Consider the following 22,163-nt stretch of genomic DNA (forward strand, 5'->3'; position numbering starts at 1 on the left):
TCCAATTCAGCAGTCTCTCGCTGGAGTCTGATTTTGAAGTTTTTCTGTTGTAATATCGCAACTTTCATGTCTGTGATTGCGTGACCAGAGAGACTGAAGTGTTCTCCGACTGGTTTATGAATGTTATAATTCTTGACATCTGATTTGTGTCCATTTATTCTTTTACGTAGAGACTGTCTAGTTTGACCAATGTACATGGCAAAGGGGCATTGCTGGCACATGATGGCATATATCACATTGGTGGATGTGCAGGTGAACGAGCCTCTGATAGTGTGGCTGATGTTATTAGGCCCTGAGATGGTGTCTCCTGAATAGATATATGGGCACAGTTGGCAACGGGCTTTGTTGCAAGGATCGGTTCCTGGGTTAGTGGTTCTGTTGTGTGGTATGTGGTTGCTGGTGAGTATTTGCTTCAGGTTGGGGGGCTGTCTGTAGGCAAGGACTGGCCTGTCTCCCAAGATCTGTGAGAGTGTTGGGTCATCCTTCAGGATAGGTTGTAGATCCTTAATAATGCGTTGGAGGGGTTTTAGTTGGGGGCTGAAGGTGACTGCAAGTGGCGTTCTGTTATTTTCTTTGTTAGGCCTGTCCTGTAGTAGGTGACTTCTGGGAACTCTTCTGGCTCTATCAATCTGTTTCTTCACTTCCGCAGGTGGGTATTGTAGTTGTAAGAATGCTTGATAGAGATCTTGTAGGTGTTTGTCTCTGTCTGAGGGGTTGGAGCAAATGCAGTTGTATCGCAGAGCTTGGCTGTAGACAATGGATCGTGTGGTGTGGTCAGGGTGAAAGCTGGAGGCATGTAGGTAGGAATAGCGGTCAGTAGGTTTCCGGTATAGGGTGGTGTTTATGTGACCATCGTTTATTAGCACTGTAGTGTCCAGGAAGTGGATCTCTTGTGTGGACTAGACCAGGCTGAGGTTGATGGTGGGATGGAAATTGTTGAAATCATGCTGGAATTCCTCAAGGGCTTCTTTTCCATGGGTCCAGATGATGAAGATGTCATCAATATAGCGCAAGTAGAGTAGGGGCGTTAGGGGACGAGAGCTGAGGAAGCGTTGTTCTAAGTCAGCCATAAAAATGTTGGCATACTGTGGGGCCATGCGGGTACCCATAGCAGTGCCGCTGATTTGAAGGTATACATTGTCCCCAAATGTAAAATAGTTATGGGTAAGGACAAAGTAACAAAGTTCAGCCACCAGGTATCAGCGATAATGTCAAGGCTAAGCTGGTGGCTGAACTATACCACCCTATACCGGAAACTACTGACCGCTATTCCTACCTACATGCCTCCAGCTTTCACCCTGACCACACCACACGATCCATTGTCTACAGCCAAGCTCTGCGATACAACTGCATTTGCTCCAACCCCTCAGACAGAGACAAACACCTACAAGATCTCTATCAAGCATTCTTACAACTACAATACCCACCTGCGGAAGTGAAGAAACAGATTGATAGAGCCAGAAGAGTTCCCAGAAGTCACCTACTACAGGACAGGCCTAACAAAGAAAATAACAGAACGCCACTTGCCGTCACCTTCAGCCCCCAACTAAAACCCCTCCAACGCATTATTAAGGATCTACAACCTATCCTGAAGGATGACCCAACACTCTCACAAATCTTAGGAGACAGGCCAGTCCTTGCCTACAGACAGCCCCCCAACCTGAAGCAAATACTCACCAGCAACCACTTACCACACAACAGAACCACTAACCCAGAAACCGATCCTTGCAACAAAGCCCGTTGCCAACTGTGCCCACATATCTATTCAGGGGACACCATCACAGGGCCTAATAACATCAGCCACACTATCAGAGGCTCGTTCACCTGCACATCCACCAATGTGATATATGCCATCATGTGCCAGCAATGCCCCTCTGCCATGTACATTGGTCAAACTGGATAGTCTCTACGTAAAAGAATAAATGGACACAAATCGGATGTCAAGAATTATAACATTCATAAACCAGTCGGAGAACACTTCAATCTCTCTGGTCACGTGATTACAGACATTGATTATCATACACATTGTAAGGAGAGTGATCACTTTAGATAAGCTACTACCAACAGGAGAGTGGGGTTGGGTGGGGCAGGGGGGGAGAAAACCTGGATTTGTGCTGGAAATGGCCCAACTTGATTATCATACACATTGTAAGGAGAGTGATCACTTTAGATAAGCTATTACCAGCAGGAGAGTGGGGTGGTGGGAGAGAAAACCTTTTGTAGTGGTAAACACCCATTTTTTCATGCTTTGTGTGTATAAAAAGATCTTCTGTACTTTCCACAGTATGCATCCAATGAAGTGAGCTGTAGCTCACGAAAGCTTATGCTCAAATAAATTGGTTAGTCTCTAAGGTGCCACAAGTACTCCTTTTCTTTTTGCGAATTCAGACTAACACGGCTGTTACTCTGAAACCTTTCATCTTTTTGGAGTTTATTGTAAATCCAAGTTGATTACACCAATTTTCCAAGGCAGTGAAGAGTATCATAATTTCTTCAAACATGTCTGCCAGTTGTACAATATCATCTGTCTAAACTAAGGAGCTTAACTCTAGAGGGAAATAAAGACATTCTTCAAGAAACAATGTTTCCAATCAGGATAATATTTTCTTTCTCATGACCTGTAACTGAAACACAGCAGGATGAATTTTCCTTAAACGTTGCAGAAACACCCTCTGAGTAAACGTGGCAATATTCAGGCCAAAAGAATTTTCCAAACCAGTAGCAGAGAGATGCCAACAAGAGAGCTTTATATTGGCAGCTGGCTGCACTGCTGAGAAACCACCAGCTCCTTATATCACATACACAAGCACAAATGCACAATGACAATATTTTTCCTTCCTATGCAGTTATCCATCCTCAAAGCATTTTACAAATGTTACTTAATTCAGCCTCCCAACATTGTGATATTGGGACGTATCCGCACATCCGCACCTACATATCACAGTGACTGGCATGCTATCAATATGAACATGGACAGGTTTTATAGGTAGGGAGAGGCACACAGAGGTTGTTCCTTGCCCAAGATCATGCAGAAAGCTTATAGCAAAGCAACTGTGAAGCTAGCCCTGTGGGTACTAACCAAATAATTGCAATAGAAAGCAGCTCAGGTATGTCTACATTGCAGTCACAGGATGTGTTTGCAGCTCATGTAGACACACCTGAGCTAGCTTAGATCTAGCTAGCTTGAGTACCCGAACAGAGAAGCTGTGGCAGCATGGGTTTGATATGGGTTGCACATACCCACACAGAACTCTCAGTTGCCACAACTTCACTGCTCCCAATACCTGAACTAGGTAGATTCAAGCTAGCTTGAATATGTCTACATAAGCTGCAATCACACCCTGTGATTGTAGTGTAAACACAGCCTCAGTCTTGTGCCTTAATCACAAAACCGTTCTTCCCCAGCCATCCTCCCTAACTCGGCACAGTATATATGCATATGGTGTTCCCAAGTTATACCAATAAAATAAAAACCAGTAGGATCTTATTAAAGGGAAAAAGGCAAAATACCACATTTACTGTGAATACAGAAAGAATCATAGTAAGCAGTTAGTTACAGCTATAACATTCCATTCAATCCCATATTTATTCACACATTCATTCATACACAAACACACACACACAGGTTCTGCAAGTTTGTTATCATAGTTACCAGCCTTAGAGTTGCTCATGCCAAGCCACTGGCCAGGTGGCCTGGACATGAGGAGGGAGCAGGGCCTTGTCAGATGCTCATCTGATGCTCCTGGAAGTTGGTTTGCAGAATCAGACCCCAAAGTTCTCACTTTTTAGAGTCTATTTTTATAGGAATTTCTTCCTATGCCAATCTATGGGAATTGCTGCATCATGCTGTTGCTGAATCAATCAGCAGATGGCACATTCCTGACGGCTCCGTGCTGCCAGATGTTATCTTGTTCTTTGGTTCTCCCATTCTTGAGGCTGTTGGGTGGATTCCAGTCTGCTCTCCGGGGGTCCTCTGGTTATTTCCACTTGACGCCTTCTTCAGCGGATGGACACTGGATTCTTAGGCTGGCACCTCCCTGATCATTCAGTTATTATCCACACCAAGCATCCATCCACATACATCCTCTATCTCTATTTCAATCATAATTGTTAACAAAGCAAGATGAATACAACAAAAGGGCGGGGAGTCTTTGGGTGCTGTTTCTGTTGTTACAGAGTATTGCTTTGAGTCTCTCTCTGTGTGAGTAGTTGTTGTTACAAAGAATTGCTTTGAGAACAGATTCTGTCTTAGAATGTACTAACACAATTAGCAGCTTGCAAGTTTCACACATAGAGGGAGAGAAACAGTACCAAAAACCAAGAGACCTCTTAAATAGTAATACCCTGGAATTTAAACTATGGGGAATCAAACTAATTTGTGATTTTAATACAGAACTTCTTTAATATGATCCAACACATACAACCTGCAGAGTTCAGTAAGGGTGGGGTGAGGCTGCCCCTTAATGTCCTTATAACTGCAGCACGTAGGAGGATGCGCTGCATCCGAGAGTGCTAAAGGAGTTGGCGGATGTGATTGCAGAGCCATTGGCCATTATCTTTGAATACTCATGGCGATCGGAGGAAGTCCCGGACGACTGGAAAAAGGCTAATGTAGTGCCCATCTTTAAAAAAGGGAAGAAGGAGGATCCTCGGAACTACAGGCCAGTCAGCCTCACCTCAGTCCCTGGAAAAATCATGGAGCAGGTCCTCAAGGAATCAATTCTGAAGCACTTAGAGGAGAGGAAAGTGATCAGGAACAGTCAGCATGGATTCACCAAGGGCAAGTCATGCCTGCCTAATCTAATTGCCTTCTATGAGGAGATAACTGGCTCTGTGGATGAGGGGAAAGCAGTGGACATGTTGTTCCTTGACTTTAGCGAAGCTTTTGACAGGGTCTCCCTCAGTATTCTCGCCAGCAAGTTAAAGAAGTATAGGCTGGATGAATGGACTATAAGGTGGATAGAGTTGGCTAGATTGTCAGGCTCAACGGGTAGTGATCAATGGCTCCATGTCTAGCTGGCAGCTGGTATCAAGTGGAGTGCCCCAAGGGTCGGTCCTGGGGCCGGTTTTGTTCAATATCTTCATTAATGATCTGGAGGATGGTGTGGATTGCACCCTCAGCAAGTTTGCAGATGACACTAAACTGGGAGGAGAGGTAGATACGCTGGAGGGTAGGGATAGGATACTGAGGGCCCTAGACAAATTGGAGGATTGGGTCAAAAGAAATCTGATGAGGTTCAACAAGGACAAGTGCAGAGTCCTGCACTTAGGACGGAAGAATCCCATGCACCGCTACAGACTAGGGACCGAATGGCTCGGCAGCAGTTCTGCAGAAAAGGACCTAGGGGTTACAGTGGACGAGAAGCTGGATATGAGTCAACAGTGTGTCCTTGTTGCCAAGAAGGCCAATGGCATTTTGGGCTGTATAAGTAGGGGCATTGCCAGCAGATTGAGGGACGTGATCGTTCCCCTCTATTTGACATTGGTGAGGCCTCATCTGGAGTACTGTGTCCAGTTTTGGGCCCCACACAACAAGAAGGATGTGGAAAAATTGGAAAATGTCCAGCGGAGGGCAACAAAAATGATTAGGGGACTGGAACACATGACTTATGGGGAGAGGCTGAGGGAACTGGGATTGTTTAGTCTGCAGAAGAGAAGAAGGAGGGGTGATTTGATAGCTGCTTTCAACTACCTGAAAGAGGGTTCCAAAAAGAATGGCTCTAGACTGTTCTCAGTGGTAGCAGATGATAGAACGAGGAGTAATGGTCTCAAGTTGTAGTGGGGGAGGTTTAGTTTGGATATTAGGAAAAACTTTTTCACTAGGAGGGTGATGAAGCACTGGAATGGGTTACCTAGGGAGGTGGTGGAATCTCCTTCCTTAGATATTTTTAAGGTCAGGCTTGACAAAGCCCTGGCTGGGATGATTTAGTTGGGGCTTGGTCCTGCTTTGAGCAGGGGGTTGGACTAGATGACCTCCTGAGGTCCCTTCCAACCCTGATAGTCTATGATTCTATGTTGCTGATCAGCTACAAGTTTTTATAGCTGGTGACTGCAATTAACAAGCAATTTCCATTCATCAAAGGAAAATATAAAGATTATGGTTGTGTGCATATGTCTTTGATTAAAGTAATTGTGTATGTTGACGCAAATAGGGAATAGCACTCAGTGTCCTGGCGGGAGGGGGATAGCATTGCAATCTTTGGTGTCACCAAACTGCACACTACTTGTCTACACATAGGGGGGCAATCTCACCCTTCCCCCTTTTTAAAAATTGATTATATCGAACAGATTAGTCCAGTAAAGGAGCTTCCTACTCACTTCCTGGAACAGGCGACTCATGCCTGCTGACTCAACATTTGAAATTGGCTGATCTTATCGGGGGAGAAGAAATTGTTGGTACCTTTGTTGAATGCAGCTTGATTTGCTTTGGTTACTTTGCTAGCTAGGCAGAGCTTTGCTTTCCCATTTTGAAAAACAGGCAAATGTTCTAATGTGGTGTTTAGAATGCCTGCAGAAGCATGAGTTGTAACTAAGAAGGGTGAACACTCAGCTGTCTGGAATGAAAGTCAGGAAGGGGAAATTTAGGCTGAATAGCAGGAAGAAAAACCTGCTTGTTACTGAGACCTACTGGGCTGTAAAACAGCCTCAAGGGAACAGATGGAATCTTCATCATTTTAAATACTTAAAATGAGATGGGCAAAACAATAGAAAATGTACAATAATCATGCATTGGCCTCAGGGAGAGTTTAATTGACTAAGATCTGCTAGTGGTTTTACATTTCTAAGGGCTGGGATTCTGGTATTATATCACACAATGAATTTTTCAAATTAAGGACAACCTTTCATTCTGTGATTCATGCTGTCCAGCTGTTGCTAGAAGTGTTAGGATTTCCAATACATAGAGAACATCCAGATAGTTGGAGTGTAAATGATGTGTTTTAGGTTAAAGGAAAGACAGCAAAACAGGAAAGAACAGAAGTAAAGCCTCCAGGCTAGAACAGTGTGCGTCTTCCCTCTGTAACATGCTGCATCTACTCTCCTACACAAAATGGCAACTGCCACTGCAGACACCCTAGAAATGTAAAAGATACAATACAAAGAAAATAAGGCTATCATTGGTGTAGCTAGCTACACCACATTTGGCTCTGCAACTGTGCCCTAATAAGTCTGGATTTGTTACGCATGAAGCATTCCCATTGACATTAATGGAAGATTAAGGCTGGTTTCAAGTGCAGAAAATAGCTTGAAGACCCACACTGCAGACTGAAAAGGAGTACTTGTGGCACCTTAGAGACTAACAAATTTGTTTAAGCATAAGCTTTCGTGAACCACAGCTCACTTCATCGGATGCATTCAGTGGAAAATACAGTGGGGAGATTTATATACACAGAGAACATGAAACAATGGGTGTTCCCATACACACTGTAAGGAGAGTGATCACTTAAGGTGAGCTATTACTAGCAGGAGAGTGGGGGGGGGGGGAGGTGGGAGGGGGGCTTTTTGTAGTGATATTCAAGGTGGGCCATTTCCAGCAGTTGACAAGAACTTCTGAGGAACAGTGGGGAGTGGGGGATAAACATGGGAAAATAGTTTTACTTTGTGTAATGACCCATCCACTCCCAGTCTCTATTCAAGCCTAAGTTAATTGTATCCAGTTTGCAAATTAATTCCAACTCAGCAGTCTCTCCTTGGAGTCTGTTTTTGAAGTTTTTTTGTTGAAGTATTGTGATTAGGCCCTATGATGATGTCGTCCCCTGAATAGATATGTGGACTCAGTTGGCAATGGGCTTTGTTGCAAGGATAGGTTCCTGGGTTAGTGGTTCTGTTGTGTGGTTGCTGGTGAGTATTTGCTTCAGGTTGGGGGGCTGTCTGTAAGCAAGGACTGGCCTGTCTCCCACTGCAGACTGAACACCCACAGTATTACTTCAAGAGCAGCATTGTATAAAACATCCAATACAGAGAGATACAGGCTTAATATTAACAAAACATATTAAAAGAGTACTGGGTTATTTCAGAATTAAAGGGGATGGATGCCCTATTGCTGTTCAGTTCCTTATTTCTAATTGAAGATGAGGGCCTGGAAATAATTAAATACAGTGTTAAAATAGAAATCAGACCTTCCAGAATACTCTGTTTACTTTCCAGAGAGCAGGGGCAGGTTGTATTAAAATTCCAAGCGTCAACACTTGTAGCTTTGATCATTGCAACTGTTTAAATACTGGCCCAGCACAGTGAAGTCATGTTGCACTTAGGGTGACCAGATATCCCGATTTTATAGGGACAGTCCCGATATTTGAGGCTTTTTGTTATATAGGTGCCTATTACCCCACACCCTCTGTCCCGATTTTTCACACTTGCTATCTGGTCACCCTAGTTGCACTAGACTAGTACATGCGATCATGACTCTCTCTGGTATGCTACTTTCTCGCAGGGGAAGAAAGTCTCATTCATTCCAAGAGGAGGAGGCCCATCTCTTCGGTCTCAAAGATTCCTAGGTTTGATTCCTGATGAAGACCATGTGTGGTCTGTATCTATATGGCCATGGCTTGGTATCTGAACATTTGCATGGTACTCTTATGGGCACATATTGCAGTAGTATTAGTCAATCATTTTACTGTAGCATCAAGGAGCCCTAGTCATGGACTGGGACCCCGCTGTGCTAGGTGCCGTACAAACACAGAACAAAAAGACAGCCCCTGTCCCGAAGACCTTACACTCAGAGTAGAAGACAAGAGACAACAGGTGGATACAGACAGGGGAGTACAAGGAACAATGGTGCTCAGCATGTATCAGAGTGCCGGTAGCAATGCAATATGGTGCTGCAGACAGAGCAATGAAAACTATGGGGCCCACATACCATGCCATGTGATCAAACCGCTGGTTGATGTTACATCCCTGGGATCAGCGTTCCATCCAAGGACCTGAAAACAATTAATCCACACAACATCCCTGTCGGGAAAGTTAATACCATTATGCTTAGCTACAGGAAGCCTGAGGCAGAGATTAAGTGGCTTGCCCAAGGTCACATAGCAAGTCCCATGCAGATCTAGGAATTGAACCCCCGTCTCCTACACCCCTGCTCTCTGGCATCTCGGTCACAGCTTAAGAGCTAATGCACAGAAGCCAACCATGCTAATGCAGAGAAACAGGGAGGAGACATGTAGACAAATAAGCTCATTTGAATAGCTAGTTTGATCACCAGCGATGACTCATTTGACAACACATCATCAATAAGGCATCGGGAGACAACTCTTTCTACAGGGGAGAGCTAGTGTTCCATGACCTGGGAATGTGTATCTTATCCTGCCTCCAGGCTGCTGCTGTGTGGCATGTATTAAAGTGCTGTGGATGAAAGAGGGGGAGAAAAATAATACAGAGAGGCTGTATCCATCTACTTAGAAAGTAGAACGACCAACCACTGCAGCCTGCCATGAAAGGGAAGTATCTGGCTAAAGGCTGAACTGGAAAGATTGTGTCCAGGAGCCGTCACACAGGATTCTACCCTGGAAGGGAAAGAGGCACAAGAGAGGCAGCTGCATTGACCTGGTCCCATGTAGATGGACACGGGAATCCTAAACGGGTGCTTTTGTGTGTCACGGTAGGCAGTGTTGCTTTCCTGTTTCTATCTCTTTGCCCATTCAAATGCACTAAGCTGCCTTTCTAACCCTAACTGAAAGAAGACATATTAGAACGCACATAGCCGGAAAACCCAAGAAAACGGTCGCAGAGACGTGACCATCTGCCCCCAGCAAGCACCTCATCAATCTGAAGTTAACCAGGGATTTCTCCTTCAGAAGCAGCCCCCAGCCCATACAGCACCATGGATCGGTTCCGGATGATCTTCCAATACTTCCAGTCCAATTCTGAGTCGGTGATGAATGGGATCTGTGGGTTGCTAGCCCTGGCTAGCGTGAAGATGTATACCTCCTTTGACTTTAACTGCCCCTGCCTGCCCAAGTACAACATGGCTTATGGTTTGGGAATCATGTTTCTGCCCCCCATGGCCCTCTTTCTCTGTGGTCTCATTCTCAACAGACAGACTCTGGTGATGCTGGAGGAATGGAAAAGACCTACTGGGGGCAGAAAGAAGGATCTAGCCATCCTCAGGTGAGGGATTCACCATTGTGAGTTGTTCTGTTCCCTTTGCCTCTCTTCCAGCCCTTTTGTTTGTTACATCTTTATCTCCCTGATACTTAGTTTTGTCCTAAACTCAGCTCCTTAGAAGTTCCCTCTTAAACATCTTGAACGCCGGCTGCTCATTAGTGAGCTCGGCACTGATGACTTACAACAGATTGTGTGAGTCCGGGAGCACAGCGATCCTATGAATACCTTCAAGGTAACCACAATGTAAATGAAGGCAGAGAATATTTCTGAATCCCAGAGAAAGATAACAATACTAATATCTAGCTCTTATACAGCGCCTTTCAACAATAGAGCTCGAAGGGATTCACAGCCTTTAATGTATTTATACCACAAGCAGGAGTGGCCTGAAGCTAAGGAAGGCAATGTTTAGGCTACACAGTAGATAATTTTCAGGTTTCAGAGTAGCAGCCGTGTTAGTCTGTATCTGCAAAAAGAACAGGAGTACTTGTGGCACCTTAGAGGCTAACAAATTTGAGCATAAGCTTTTGTGGGCTACAGCCCACTTCGTTGGATGCATAGAATGGAACATATAGTAAGAAGATATATATATATATATATACACATACATACAGAGAACATGAAAAGGTGGAGTAAGAGGCTAATTAATTAAGATGAGCTATTATCAGCAGGGGAGAAAACCTTTTGTAGTGCTAATCAAGATGGCCCATTTAGATAGTTGACAAGAAGGTGTGAGGATACTTAACATGGGGAAATAGATTCAATATGTGTAATGACCCAGGCACTCCCAGTCTCTATTCAGACCCAAGTTAATGGGATCTAGTTTGCATATTAATTCAAGCTCAGCAGTTTCTCGCTGGAGTCTGTTTTTGAAGCTTTTCCGTTGCAAAATTGCCACCTTTAAATCTGTTCCTGAGTGGCCAGAGAGGTTGAAGTGTTCTCCTACCGGTTTTTGAATGTTATGATTCCTGATGTCAGATTTGTGTCCATTTATTCTTTTGCGTAGAGACTGTCTGGTTTGGCCAATGTACGGGGGCATTGCTGGCACATGTAACACTCAGTAACAGATTTAAAGGTGGCAATTTTGCAATTTTTAGATGCCATCCAATGTGCCGGGGGGTGCTCACTGCTCAACCCCCTGCTCTGCCCCAGGTCCTGCCCCCACTCCACCCCTTCCTCCAAGCTTCCTCCCCCCGCCCAACCAGAGCCTCCTGCACACTGCAAAACAGCTGATTGTGGTGGGCAGGAGGCGCTGGAGGCTGGAAGGGTGAAGCGGATGGGGGGCTGCTGACGTATTACGGTGGCTCTTTGGCATGTTCATTGGTAAATTCTGGCTCCTTCTCAGGCTCAGGTTCGCCGCCCCTGCCTAAGGGCTCAAGGCTGCAAATACTCCCTACAAGGCATAGGACTTTGCACTGTGAGCAATGTTCCCAACGACTTCTGTGGGACTAATCACAGCAGTAAGCATTTGCAGGATCAAGCAAAGACAACAGACAAGCGAAGACAATATTTTCTGTAGTCTTTACAGAAAGTAAAGACAACAGAAAATGGGTGTGGGGGGTGTTCTTGGGGGAAGTTACAGCAAGACAATTCCGTGGTCATTTCGATTCACTGTGCACGGTTTTTCATTGTTGTTGTTGTTTAAATGTTTAGGGGGTGTTTATAAATGAAAGCAAGAATGATTGAAGTAATTTTTTTGTGGAGGGGTTGATGTGATGGAAGCAAGGAAGGGGTGAAAGAGCAGGGGTGATATTTTAGGGTGGGGCTGAATTTGGAGGGGAGAGAAAGAGGGAAGAGAGGAGGGAAAGGAAGGGAGGAAAGGGAGTTGACAGAGAATCATGCACAGACTATGCAAGAGAATCCTTAATCAGGCACAGTCCTTGTTTGTTTCTTGAGGAAACCTTAAATAACAGATCCTTGCAGCACCCACGAATGGGCTTAATACTTTGGTCAGTATGCGAAGAGCATTTAGGCAGTGGAATAGATTCCCAAGGAAGGCACCAAGACAACATCATTGCAGAGATTCAAGAACAGAGAAGGCATTAGCTGGAAAAATGCTGGCAAAAGCCAGGCCGAGTTAAATGGTATTCCCTGGGCAATGCTATCGCTGCCTGTGCCAATCCAGTTCTGTGAATAAGTAGAAGGCTTCATCTCCAGGGACATCAGGTTGACACCGGTTCACACTTCCCTCTCCTGCACACAGGTACATGTGCTCCTCCATCATGCAGCGAGCCATGATTGCTCCCGTCATCTGGATCATCGTCACCCTCCTCGATGGGAAATGCTTCGTCTGTGCTTTCAGTGGCTCCATCGACCCTGAAAAGTTTGTGGGGTTTGCCAACGTCACCCCTACCCAGATGCAGCTTTTGCTCTCCAAAGTGCCCTGCAAAGATGACGAGCTCATGAAGAACAACCCTGCCCGGAAGGCGGTCTCCAGATACCTGAAATGCTGGTCACAAGTAAGTCAGAGGTTTTTCTGGGAGCCTTTCAAAGGGTCTGTAGAACAGCTCTAACAACCACGAGCCTGCTCCTTCTCCTCTGGAGTCAGGGAGAGTTTTGGCATTGACTAAAGTGGGAGCCAGACTGAGCTCCATTTCTCTGACATTCAGAGATACCATCTTTATGATAATTTCTGCAGGAGTCCCCCATGTCGGGTAGTAGAACAAAGCATTGGCACCTAGATTCTGGGGGGCAGTGGTGATTTAGAAATGTGCATGATAAAAAATGAGGATGCTGATACCAAAAATAGTGATATGCTCTTCTTCTAAAGCCCTTTTCAGAATCAAGGAGGTTAAAACTCTTTTACAAACCTTAAATCTCACAACTCCCTTATGAGGAAAGAGGCCCAGAGAGGTGAAGTGACTTACCCAAGGTCCATATAATGAGTCTATGGCAGAGCTAAGAACAGACCCAAGGAATCCTGTATGTTAGTCCCCTGCTCTATACACCGATCAGACATCAGGCTGGGGATTTGATGGAGTAATGCTAGTGGAAAGCCAAGGGTTAATCAATTTATCTCAAAGGAAGTTACAGCTGGTTTAACTTTGAGCCTTTTCAGGAGTGTGTGTCATAGCTCCTTGCAAACTCTAGGCAATTCACTGATGACAGAGTTGACTTCTCCTAATTTCTGTGAACTCTTGGCATCCAACTACCCCTTCAGATTTGTGCAAGAAACTCTCACTGAAGCTAGTGTGCATGGTAAATGTGCATCAGAGGGATAATCAGGTGCCTTAATTTTTTCCCCTGACATTCCATCCCATTACACACCCCCACCCGAGACTGTACACGCACTGAAAATCGTCTATGCTTTAGGAGATTCTAGTGGTCAGAGCAGATACCTGGCGACCCTGTAAAAGGCAGGCACAGTACCAGGTCTGCAGGGACTAACCTTGACAAAGGTCTGTCAGACCTGGCCTATGCCCACTCCCACCCCTTTCCAGCCCTCCCCTGATTAGGAACTCCAGCTGTGCTCAACTATAGATTAGCGATGGGTGGATAAAATGCCCTATGTTCATTAGGCCATTCACAGGGCTCTAGAAGGCTTAGCCTTCCCATGGAGTATAAACTCTTCGAGGTGTAGTTGCCTGGATTTTGTGGCTAGAATTGGGTTGCCAATTTTGGCTGGATATATTCCTGGCTATTTCATCACATGATATAATCTTTAATTAAAGATTAATCTTTAATTCCTGGAGACACCAGGACAATCCTGGAGGCTTGGCAACCCCAGGCTACAATTTGAACCAGAACCCAGACATCTTCCCATTTCCCCACTCCTGCTTAAAATCTCGGTTTGAGCTAAGGGTTATACAGGCAAACAGCAAGTATATTACACTAATGTCAGTGTCACTCCCGATGCCTCTCATCCTGCCTCAATGCTTCTTTCCTTATCGCCCAGGCCCTTGGCTGGAGTGTTGTGTTGATCCTTATCATGGCAGCCTTCCTTGCCCGGTCGCTCAGACCCTGCTTCAACCAGGCTGCCTTCCTGCAGACACGCTACTGGAGCAACTACATTGACATCGAGCAAAAGATCTTCAACGAAACCTGCTGTGAGCACGCCCAGGACTTCGCCCACAAGTGCATCCTCCACTTCTTTGAAAGCATGCAGGAGGAAATCAAACTGCGGCGTTTCAATGCGCCCGGGGAGGAAGCCGCGGGGGGAGAAGGGGAAGAAGATCACCTGCGGGGAATCACAGACCAGGAGCAGATGAACGAGCTCCTGAAATCATGGCACTACAGCAAGCCCCCCCTGGATGTGAGCCAGGCAACCCAGCGGCAGCAGTCTGTGGGCAGGGAGAGACCGTCCGTGCCCTGGGCAGATAGCTTGAGTAACAGGGGGAATGCACCGCAAAAGGCCAAAACCTCCAGACAAACCGAGGTTTAAAAGGGGCCTTGTCACACCGGTAAGGCATCAAAATGCATCTTCCTTAAAAGTGAAGTAAGTCCCACATAGCAACAGTGGAGGATGAGGAGACTGATAGACTAGACAGACCAGGGCTGGCCGTACCATGAGGCAAACTGAGGCGGCCACCTCAGGTGCCAGACTGTTGGGGGGCACCTCTAGGACCCAGAGTTTCAAAGTTTTGGCCCAAGTGAGAGGACTTGGGGGTGTCATTTGAACTCCCCGCGCAGGTGCCAAAATGTTGCGGGCCGGCCCTGAGATAGACATGCACAAGTGTGTAAACTGGCCCAAGCTTGGAACCTTGCAGCCCAAAAGACAAATGTTTCAGTACGTTATGAGCAAGAGAAGACAAGGTTAAAACGGAAATACTTTTGTAGCCTTATGGCAATGGCCTGTGTAGTCCATGATTCCTCGTGGAATCGGCTGGGGAACCCACCCCTTGCTGTAGAGCTGTACTCTACAGTACAAGCTTTTAGAACCCATGCACACCCAGTGTGGTGCTCTGCCCCATCTCATGGTGGCTGGACCACATAAAGAGGTTGAGCCTGCTACACCGCTGGCTATTAGAGCTGAATCTTTCAGTTCAGGCAGTAAGATCCAGAGGTTCCAGGGTTGAACCCCTCTGCTGACTCACCCAGGGCCACTGTTTTACATTTTCATTGTAGTAAAAAATTTCTAAGGCCTTATGCTTGTGGTGGGGAAAAAAGTTTCCAAATAAAAGTTTAACCAGTGTAGGAACAGGAGTCTGCAGACAGCCTGAAACAATAGCTTTGAGAGGTATGAGCTGCTCCCACATATGTCACTGGAGAGTGTTAACTTTCCTAATTAGGTTTTAAAAGTTAACAGGGCTGACACAAAATTATTTCACTGCTCAGTTTTTAACCGCCAATTAACATGGTTATGCAAAAACCCCTAATGTCCTCTCACATTCCGAAAGCTCTTACTGCCCCCAAAGCCAGCTGCTAAACCCTCCAGTTTCCCCGCTCACAACCCACGTGTCTGCATTTTCAGTACAAAATATAGCAGCAGCTTTTGAAAGTTAACCGTGACGGGTCAGCACAAAGATAATTGGCCATGATGTCAGACCAACATCACCGGTGTTACCGTACTGCCTGGGTTTATTCATTTTGAGAACTAACTCAAGAAAACCCTTCATCTCCATTTCGTAAATGTATCCAGAGCTGCTAGAGTAACCAATGGCTCTTTGCCACAGAATTTAGACGCAGCATGCTGCTGAGAATGCAGTGATTTGCCGGCTGCAGAGTCCAGCAGGCACCACTCAAACTGGACTCTAGCTGCGAATTTGGATCCAGATTTCAAACACCACAAGATTTTGGGGATCATTGTAGGTGGGGGTTTTATTCAGGCCTATCTAACAGGAGCGCCACTAACAGGGACAGAATTAAGGTCGTCTAAGTGCCTCAGTTGTGGATTTCCATAGCTACTTTCAACTATTTGGGATTCCTTAAAATTTAACCTTAATGCTGATTTCCCTGGATTTCTGATGTTAATAGCATTGTCAGGTTGTTTTAAGCCTTAAATTACTGATATTGACTTTCAACTTAATGCCAGTTTAACCAAGGTTTGTGTCCAGCACCGCTATCTCCATCCCTTAAAGCATGAAACTGGAGAGTGACCTCCAACCGGGACTCAAGGGGGGAAACAGGCCGGTCAGGGAGAAATCAGAACATGCCAACGTCTTGTTACTAACTTAAAGATTAGAATGTAAAATGTACATCAACACAGCTAATATACTCAGAGCACTGGCTGATGGTGCGGGGGCTTTGTCTCCCTTCCCTGGGGGAGGGGACATACAGGCCAAATAGTTCTGCCCCCCTCCACAGGTGAGTTACTACGGCTCCATAGCGACCACCCCCCAGCACATGAAAACATTCTGTCCCTAGACCTCTCCTCCCACACACCGCTCTCAAGAGCCCAGTTCTGCTCCAGTAGCTGCTACTTGCTCCACTTCTGTTCTCCCCTGGGTCCTTTACCCCACCTCCCATGCATTGGGGGGCAGGGTGGAGACATCTCTGGGGGCCAGCCTCTTCTCCATCATCCCTCACTTCCTTCCAGGCCTAGTGTTCTTCAGCTCCCCGTCAAAGGCCAGGGGCTCCGAGCAGGGACAGAGGCTGAACGGGAGCCCCATCTCCCCAGTCTATTCCCCCTTGGGAGCCCCTAGCCCAGTGGTTCTCAAACTTTTGCATTGGTGACCCCTTTTACACACCCAAGCCTCTGAGTGCGACCCCCGCCCCCATAAATTAAAAACACATTTTTTCATATTTAACTCTGTTACAAATGCTGGAGGAGAAGTGGGGTTTAGGGGTGGAGGCTGACAGGGGGGAGGCTGGTCACAACCCCCAGTTTGAAAACCCCTGCCCTAGCCTGTTCCCCCTTGGGAGTCCCCATCTCTCCCAGTCTGTTCCTCCATGGCAGCCCCTTGTATTCTGCCCTCCACCCCCTGCCCAGGCTCAGAAGCAGTCAGCAGCTCCCTCCTTTTCCCCCAGGTTCCAAGTTCAGCAGGCTCCCCGGGAGGTGGGGGGGGGAATAGAGGGTGGAGAGAGAACCAGCTCCCTACCTTCAGTGCAGGCCCCCCAGCATCCCTTGATGGCAGGAAGGCGCCGTTGCAAGGGAATCTCTGCAGCCCTGGTGGGGGTTTGGAGCTAGAAGGAGCACACCTGGGAATCTCACCCAGGAGGTTCCTTCCTAAACCTGCCCCTTTGCCAAGATACCACACGTGGGAATGGGACAGAACTCTCCCTTTGCTAGAGCAGCTAATGGTACATCATAACACTTGTTAAAGTGCCTAGAGCCACGTACCAGCAAGTCTGCGTATAAATGGCAAAGGAATACAATCAGTTAAAACACTCACATCTTGCCAAGGAAGGAAGGTTTTGCCAAACCGCCAAATCTATGGCCTGATCCCACTGAATGCAGCCAAAACAGCCTTTGACTTCAGTGCATACAAAAGACCGCTCAAGAGAGTAAGGGGGGCAGGATCAGGTCTGACAATAATACGTCTGCCCCTTCTGTAGCGCAGTTTGTTTCTAGCATCTCTGTAATTTCTCTGGTTGTTTGTAATAAAAATGTTTGCCTCTAATTTTGGTCTTTTCTTCTTTCACAAATCCCGTTTTCCTACAGCCCCAGCCTCCCTGATCTTAGAATCCCTTTTCAATGCCCCACTCCTTCTGAGCTGGCCTAACTGTTTTGCTTTACTTCCTTGTTCGTGCAGCAGCATCATTGCCAAAACCTGTGAATTTCTGGGGAAGCGTGCATGTTAATTACCTGCTGCTTCAGAGCAGAAGGGAGGGAGTAGAAAGGGCTCCAAGTACAGTTTTATTTGGGGGCCTACAATCACTCAGCACTATACTATGTGGAAAGGAAGGATGCATTCCTAAGTTTCCTACTCATTCAGGAGGGGAGATGGATGGAAGAACAGCAAACTCATGCCTGCAGTGTACATGATCACAATACAGCCTGTGCCACGTTACACTGTACAGTTCATTCTGGTCAGACAGAGGTAAATGAGATATGTCCTATATCTGACCAGTCAGACTCTTCAGATAATCATACCGGGGACTGCAGAAGAGCTGAAGATAACAATGGTCCCAAACAGGACAAAATACAAGACCTACTTTGGACCCCGTCTTCCTGTAGCACACTCCCTTCAATTTCTGCCTGCTCTCAGAGGAGAGCAAGGAAGAAGAAAAGAGAAAGAGATTAAGAATCCACTGACCCTACCAGCCCCTGGATGGGAGAAGAGATGCAAGAAATGGCTCCATCGGACCCTGCAGTCTTCAGAGGTAGAATTCCCCTTGGAAATGGCGGAGGTATCACATCCTAAGTGATTAGTCTCAGGGAAGCTCCTTATGGAACATCTTTGAATAGACTCTTACAGCTTCAGCACATTTGCATTGAGGAACAGGGGGAGGGGGGGGGTAGGAAAAAACAAGGGGAAATAGGTTACCTTGCATAATGACTTAGCCACTCCCAGTCTCTATTCAAGCCTAAGTTAATTGTATCCAATTTGCAAATGAATTCCAATTCAACAGTCTCTCGCTGGAATCTGGTTTTGAAGTTTTTCTGTTGTAATATCGCAACTTTCATGTCTGTAATCGAGTGACCAGAGAGACTGAAGTGTTCTCTGACTGGTTTATGAATGTTATAATTCTTGACATCTGATTTGTGTCCATTTATTGTTTTACGTAAACGATGGTCACATAAACACCACCCTATACCGAAAACCTACTGACCGCTATTCCTACCTACATGCCTCCAGCTTTTACCCTGACCACACCACACGATCCATCGTCTACAGCCAAGCTCTGCGATACAACCGCATTTGCTCCAACCCCTCAGACAGAGACAAACACCTACAAGATCTCTATCAAGCATTCTTACAACTACAATACCCACCTGCAGAAGTGAAGAAACAGATTGATAGAGCCAGAAGAGTTCCCAGAAGTCACCTACTACAGGACAGGCCTAACAAAGAAAATAACAGAACGCCACTAGCCGTCACCTTCAGCCCCCAACTAAAACCCCTCCAACGCATAATTAAGGATCTACAACCTATCCTGAAGGATGACCCAACACTCTCACAAATCTTGGGAGACAGGCCAGTCCTTGCCTACAGACAGCCCCCCAACCTGAAGCGAATACCCACCAGCAACCACATACCACACAACAGAACCACTAACCCAGGAACCGATCCTTGCAATAAAGCCCGTTGCCAACTGTGCCCACATATATTCAGGGGACACCATCACAGGGTCTAATAACATCAGCCACACTATCAGAGGCTCGTTCACCTGCGCATCTACCAATGTGATATATGCCATCATGTGCCAGCAATGCCCCTCTGCCATGTACATTGGTCAAACTGGACAGTCTCTACGTAAAAGAATAAATGGACACAAATCAGATGTCAAGAATTATAACATTCATAAACCAGTCGGAGAACACTTCAATCTCTCTGGTCACGCGATTACAGACATGAAAGTTGCGATATTACAACAGAAAAACTTCAAAACCAGACTCCAGCGAGAGACTGTTGAATTGGAATTCATTTACAAATTGGATACAATTAATTTAGGCTTGAATAGAGACTGGGAGTGGCTAAGTCATTATGCAAGGTAACCTATTTCCCCTTGTTTTTTCCTACCCCCCCACCCGTTCCTCAGACCAACAGGAGAATGGGTTTGTGTGTGTGAAAAAAAAGCCGGGGGGGGAGAAAACCTGGATTTGTGCTGGAAATGGCCCACCTTGATTATCATACACATTGTAAGGAGAGTGATCACTTTAGATAAGTTATTACCAGCAGGAGAGTGGGGTGGGGGGAGAGAAAACCTTTTGTAGTGGTAAACACCCATTTTTTCATGGTTTGTATGTATAAGAACATCTTCTGTATTTTCCACAGTATGCATCCGATGAAGTGAGCTGTAGCTCACGAAAGCTTATGCTCAAATAAATTGGTTAGTCTCTAAGGTGCCACGAGTCCTCCTTTTCTTACCACAGGGAACATCAGAGCACGTGGCATCACAACATTTCCCTCCTCCTCCTTCCCACCCCCAATATGGTCTTTTTCTTATTTTAATAACAAAACCACCTGCATTGCTGACCATTCACTGAACAAACCACCCCTGACTGCAGAGCTGGCTGGAGAACATCACCAAGGCCTCATTATTAATATCCACATTTGTAGGTGTAGTGAAGTCAGCAGTCCTTTCCATAACTCAATGGTCCAAGCCAGAATTTAGGGAGATCCTGAGCGGTAACACAAGGCAGCATTAGCTGCAGTCAGTCAATCTGGAAGCTAAAGAGAACCACAGGGTTTATCCATGTCCAACAGCCCCATTAAAGAATCCCCTTTCTATTCATCACCTGCCAAGTCCTGCCTCTTCTTTACCATTTGGGACACTGCAATAAAGGCATTCATCCCTGTAGCTTTCCCCACCTTTAAAATGGGGGTAGTAATTATGTAGCTCACAGGTGCGTTGGGAGGAGTAATTCAGTAATCCCTGTAGAGGAGCAATACAAGACCCTCAGACCAAGGTCCTATGGAAAGACAGAATACCATCATCATTGAAAAACATAGGTTTCCCCAGTCCCTGATCTTTTGAAATACACATTTCAACACTTCAGTTTATTTGTTCTCTCACATCAACCTTTTGAAGGCCAAATATTCTTGGAATATATTTTTTAAACAATACAAATATTTATAAACAGGGCTGCCTCTACTAATCCACTCCCCTGGCTCCCAGTTGTGCTCAGTATCAGTTAATAATAAACCAGTCCTCACTTGGGATATAGATTTCCCATCTTAATGAGACATCTCTGGGCCCCTTTTGTAAATAACTGATGTATACGTTTTCATTTCAACACGGGGGTATATTGAACAGACCAAATTTCCCTCATGTTGCAGTGGGGGAAAGGGAAGTTTCTAAGTTACTTTTAATACAGACACAGAACGAGAAATCAGAGACTTTGCATCTGACCTGTCATGTTCATGATTCTCTAGTCAAATTGGTTATTTCCCTAAGTGGGCTCAGACCAGTAGACTGGCTCACTTTACCAGGCTACTTTGCATGCTGATTTTCATGTTCTCATGTTTTAAACTATTCTAGAATGACAGAAAGATATAAATGCAAAAAGGAGGAAAGGATTTTATGGTGGTTTATAGATAGGCTGAGTCAATCACTGATTTTTCAGCTCAGTGACCAACCTGTAAAAAAATAATCATTTTGGGTCAACCCGACAAAAAGTTTGTTATTTTGTTTCATTTTCAGGTGTCTTTCATCCCTTTTAAAAATAAATTGAGCTGAATTTCAAAACAAAACAAAACATTACATTTTGAAAATGTCAAAACAAAACATTTAGACATTGGGGGGGAGGTGTGGAAATATCCATTTTTGGGCTGAAAATACTCACTGAATTCAACCTGAGTTTGCAAATAGTTTTGGTTAACTTGAAACTGTATTTTTTGGTGAATAAATTGTCTGAAAAATTTTGGCCCAGCTCTATTTATATACAGGACTGGGAGTCAGGAGACCTAGATTGTCATCTCCCCTCTGTGTGACTCAGCTTCTTCACCTGTAAAAGGGGGAGGGGGGGCTAAAGTCTCACTGACCCCCACATGTGTTGTGCTGCTTAATTCATTGATGTGAGCAAAGTGCTCTGGGATCCTCAGATGACAAGAGCTGGAAAAATGCAACGTTGGTACAAAGCAATGTTCTTGACCCTTGGGCTTCTGTTCATATTGGAACCATTTGAAGATTTTCATGTCCACCCTTTCTAGATTCGGTATTGTCACTTTAACGACCAGAAGTATACTTGACATAGCTTTAAAAACAGATAGTGTAGTACATTGTGTAATAATAATGATACTGAGCAGGTGCTAAAGGGATCTTCCTTCATGGCTGATGGCCACTAGCTCTCCTTCAAGCACCAGATCAAGTTCAAATGTCTCATCCTCACTTTCAAAGCCATGCATGACTCCCATTCCATCTCAGAACTTGCCTCCTTTACTCCAACAATAATAGCTTCCCTGCTCTCTTACCTTCCTTCTCACCCTCCTGTCAAATCAAGACAGTGAACTTGCTGCATTATTGGTGTCCCCTCCTATTTGTTGCCCTTGGACATTCCAGCAAGCACATTTTTTGGT

The 22,163-nt window shown here is 45.5% G+C and overlaps 1 protein-coding gene across 1 annotated transcript; it reads left to right on the forward strand.

The window, feature by feature from the left end:
- The first annotated feature begins 9,820 nt into the window (after window positions 1–9,820).
- Window positions 9,821–14,482, forward strand: CALHM3 (calcium homeostasis modulator 3). The gene is made up of 3 exons (XM_007057874.1): window positions 9,821–10,107; window positions 12,305–12,560; window positions 13,997–14,482. The coding sequence occupies exons 1-3, from the start codon at window positions 9,821–9,823 to the stop codon at window positions 14,480–14,482; spliced, it is 1,029 nt and encodes a 342-aa protein (XP_007057936.1).
- Window positions 14,483–22,163: the final 7,681 nt, after the last annotated feature.

The sequence above is a fragment of the Chelonia mydas genome, chromosome 7 (assembly GCF_015237465.2).
Source record: "Chelonia mydas isolate rCheMyd1 chromosome 7, rCheMyd1.pri.v2, whole genome shotgun sequence".
NCBI lineage: Eukaryota > Metazoa > Chordata > Testudines > Cheloniidae > Chelonia > Chelonia mydas.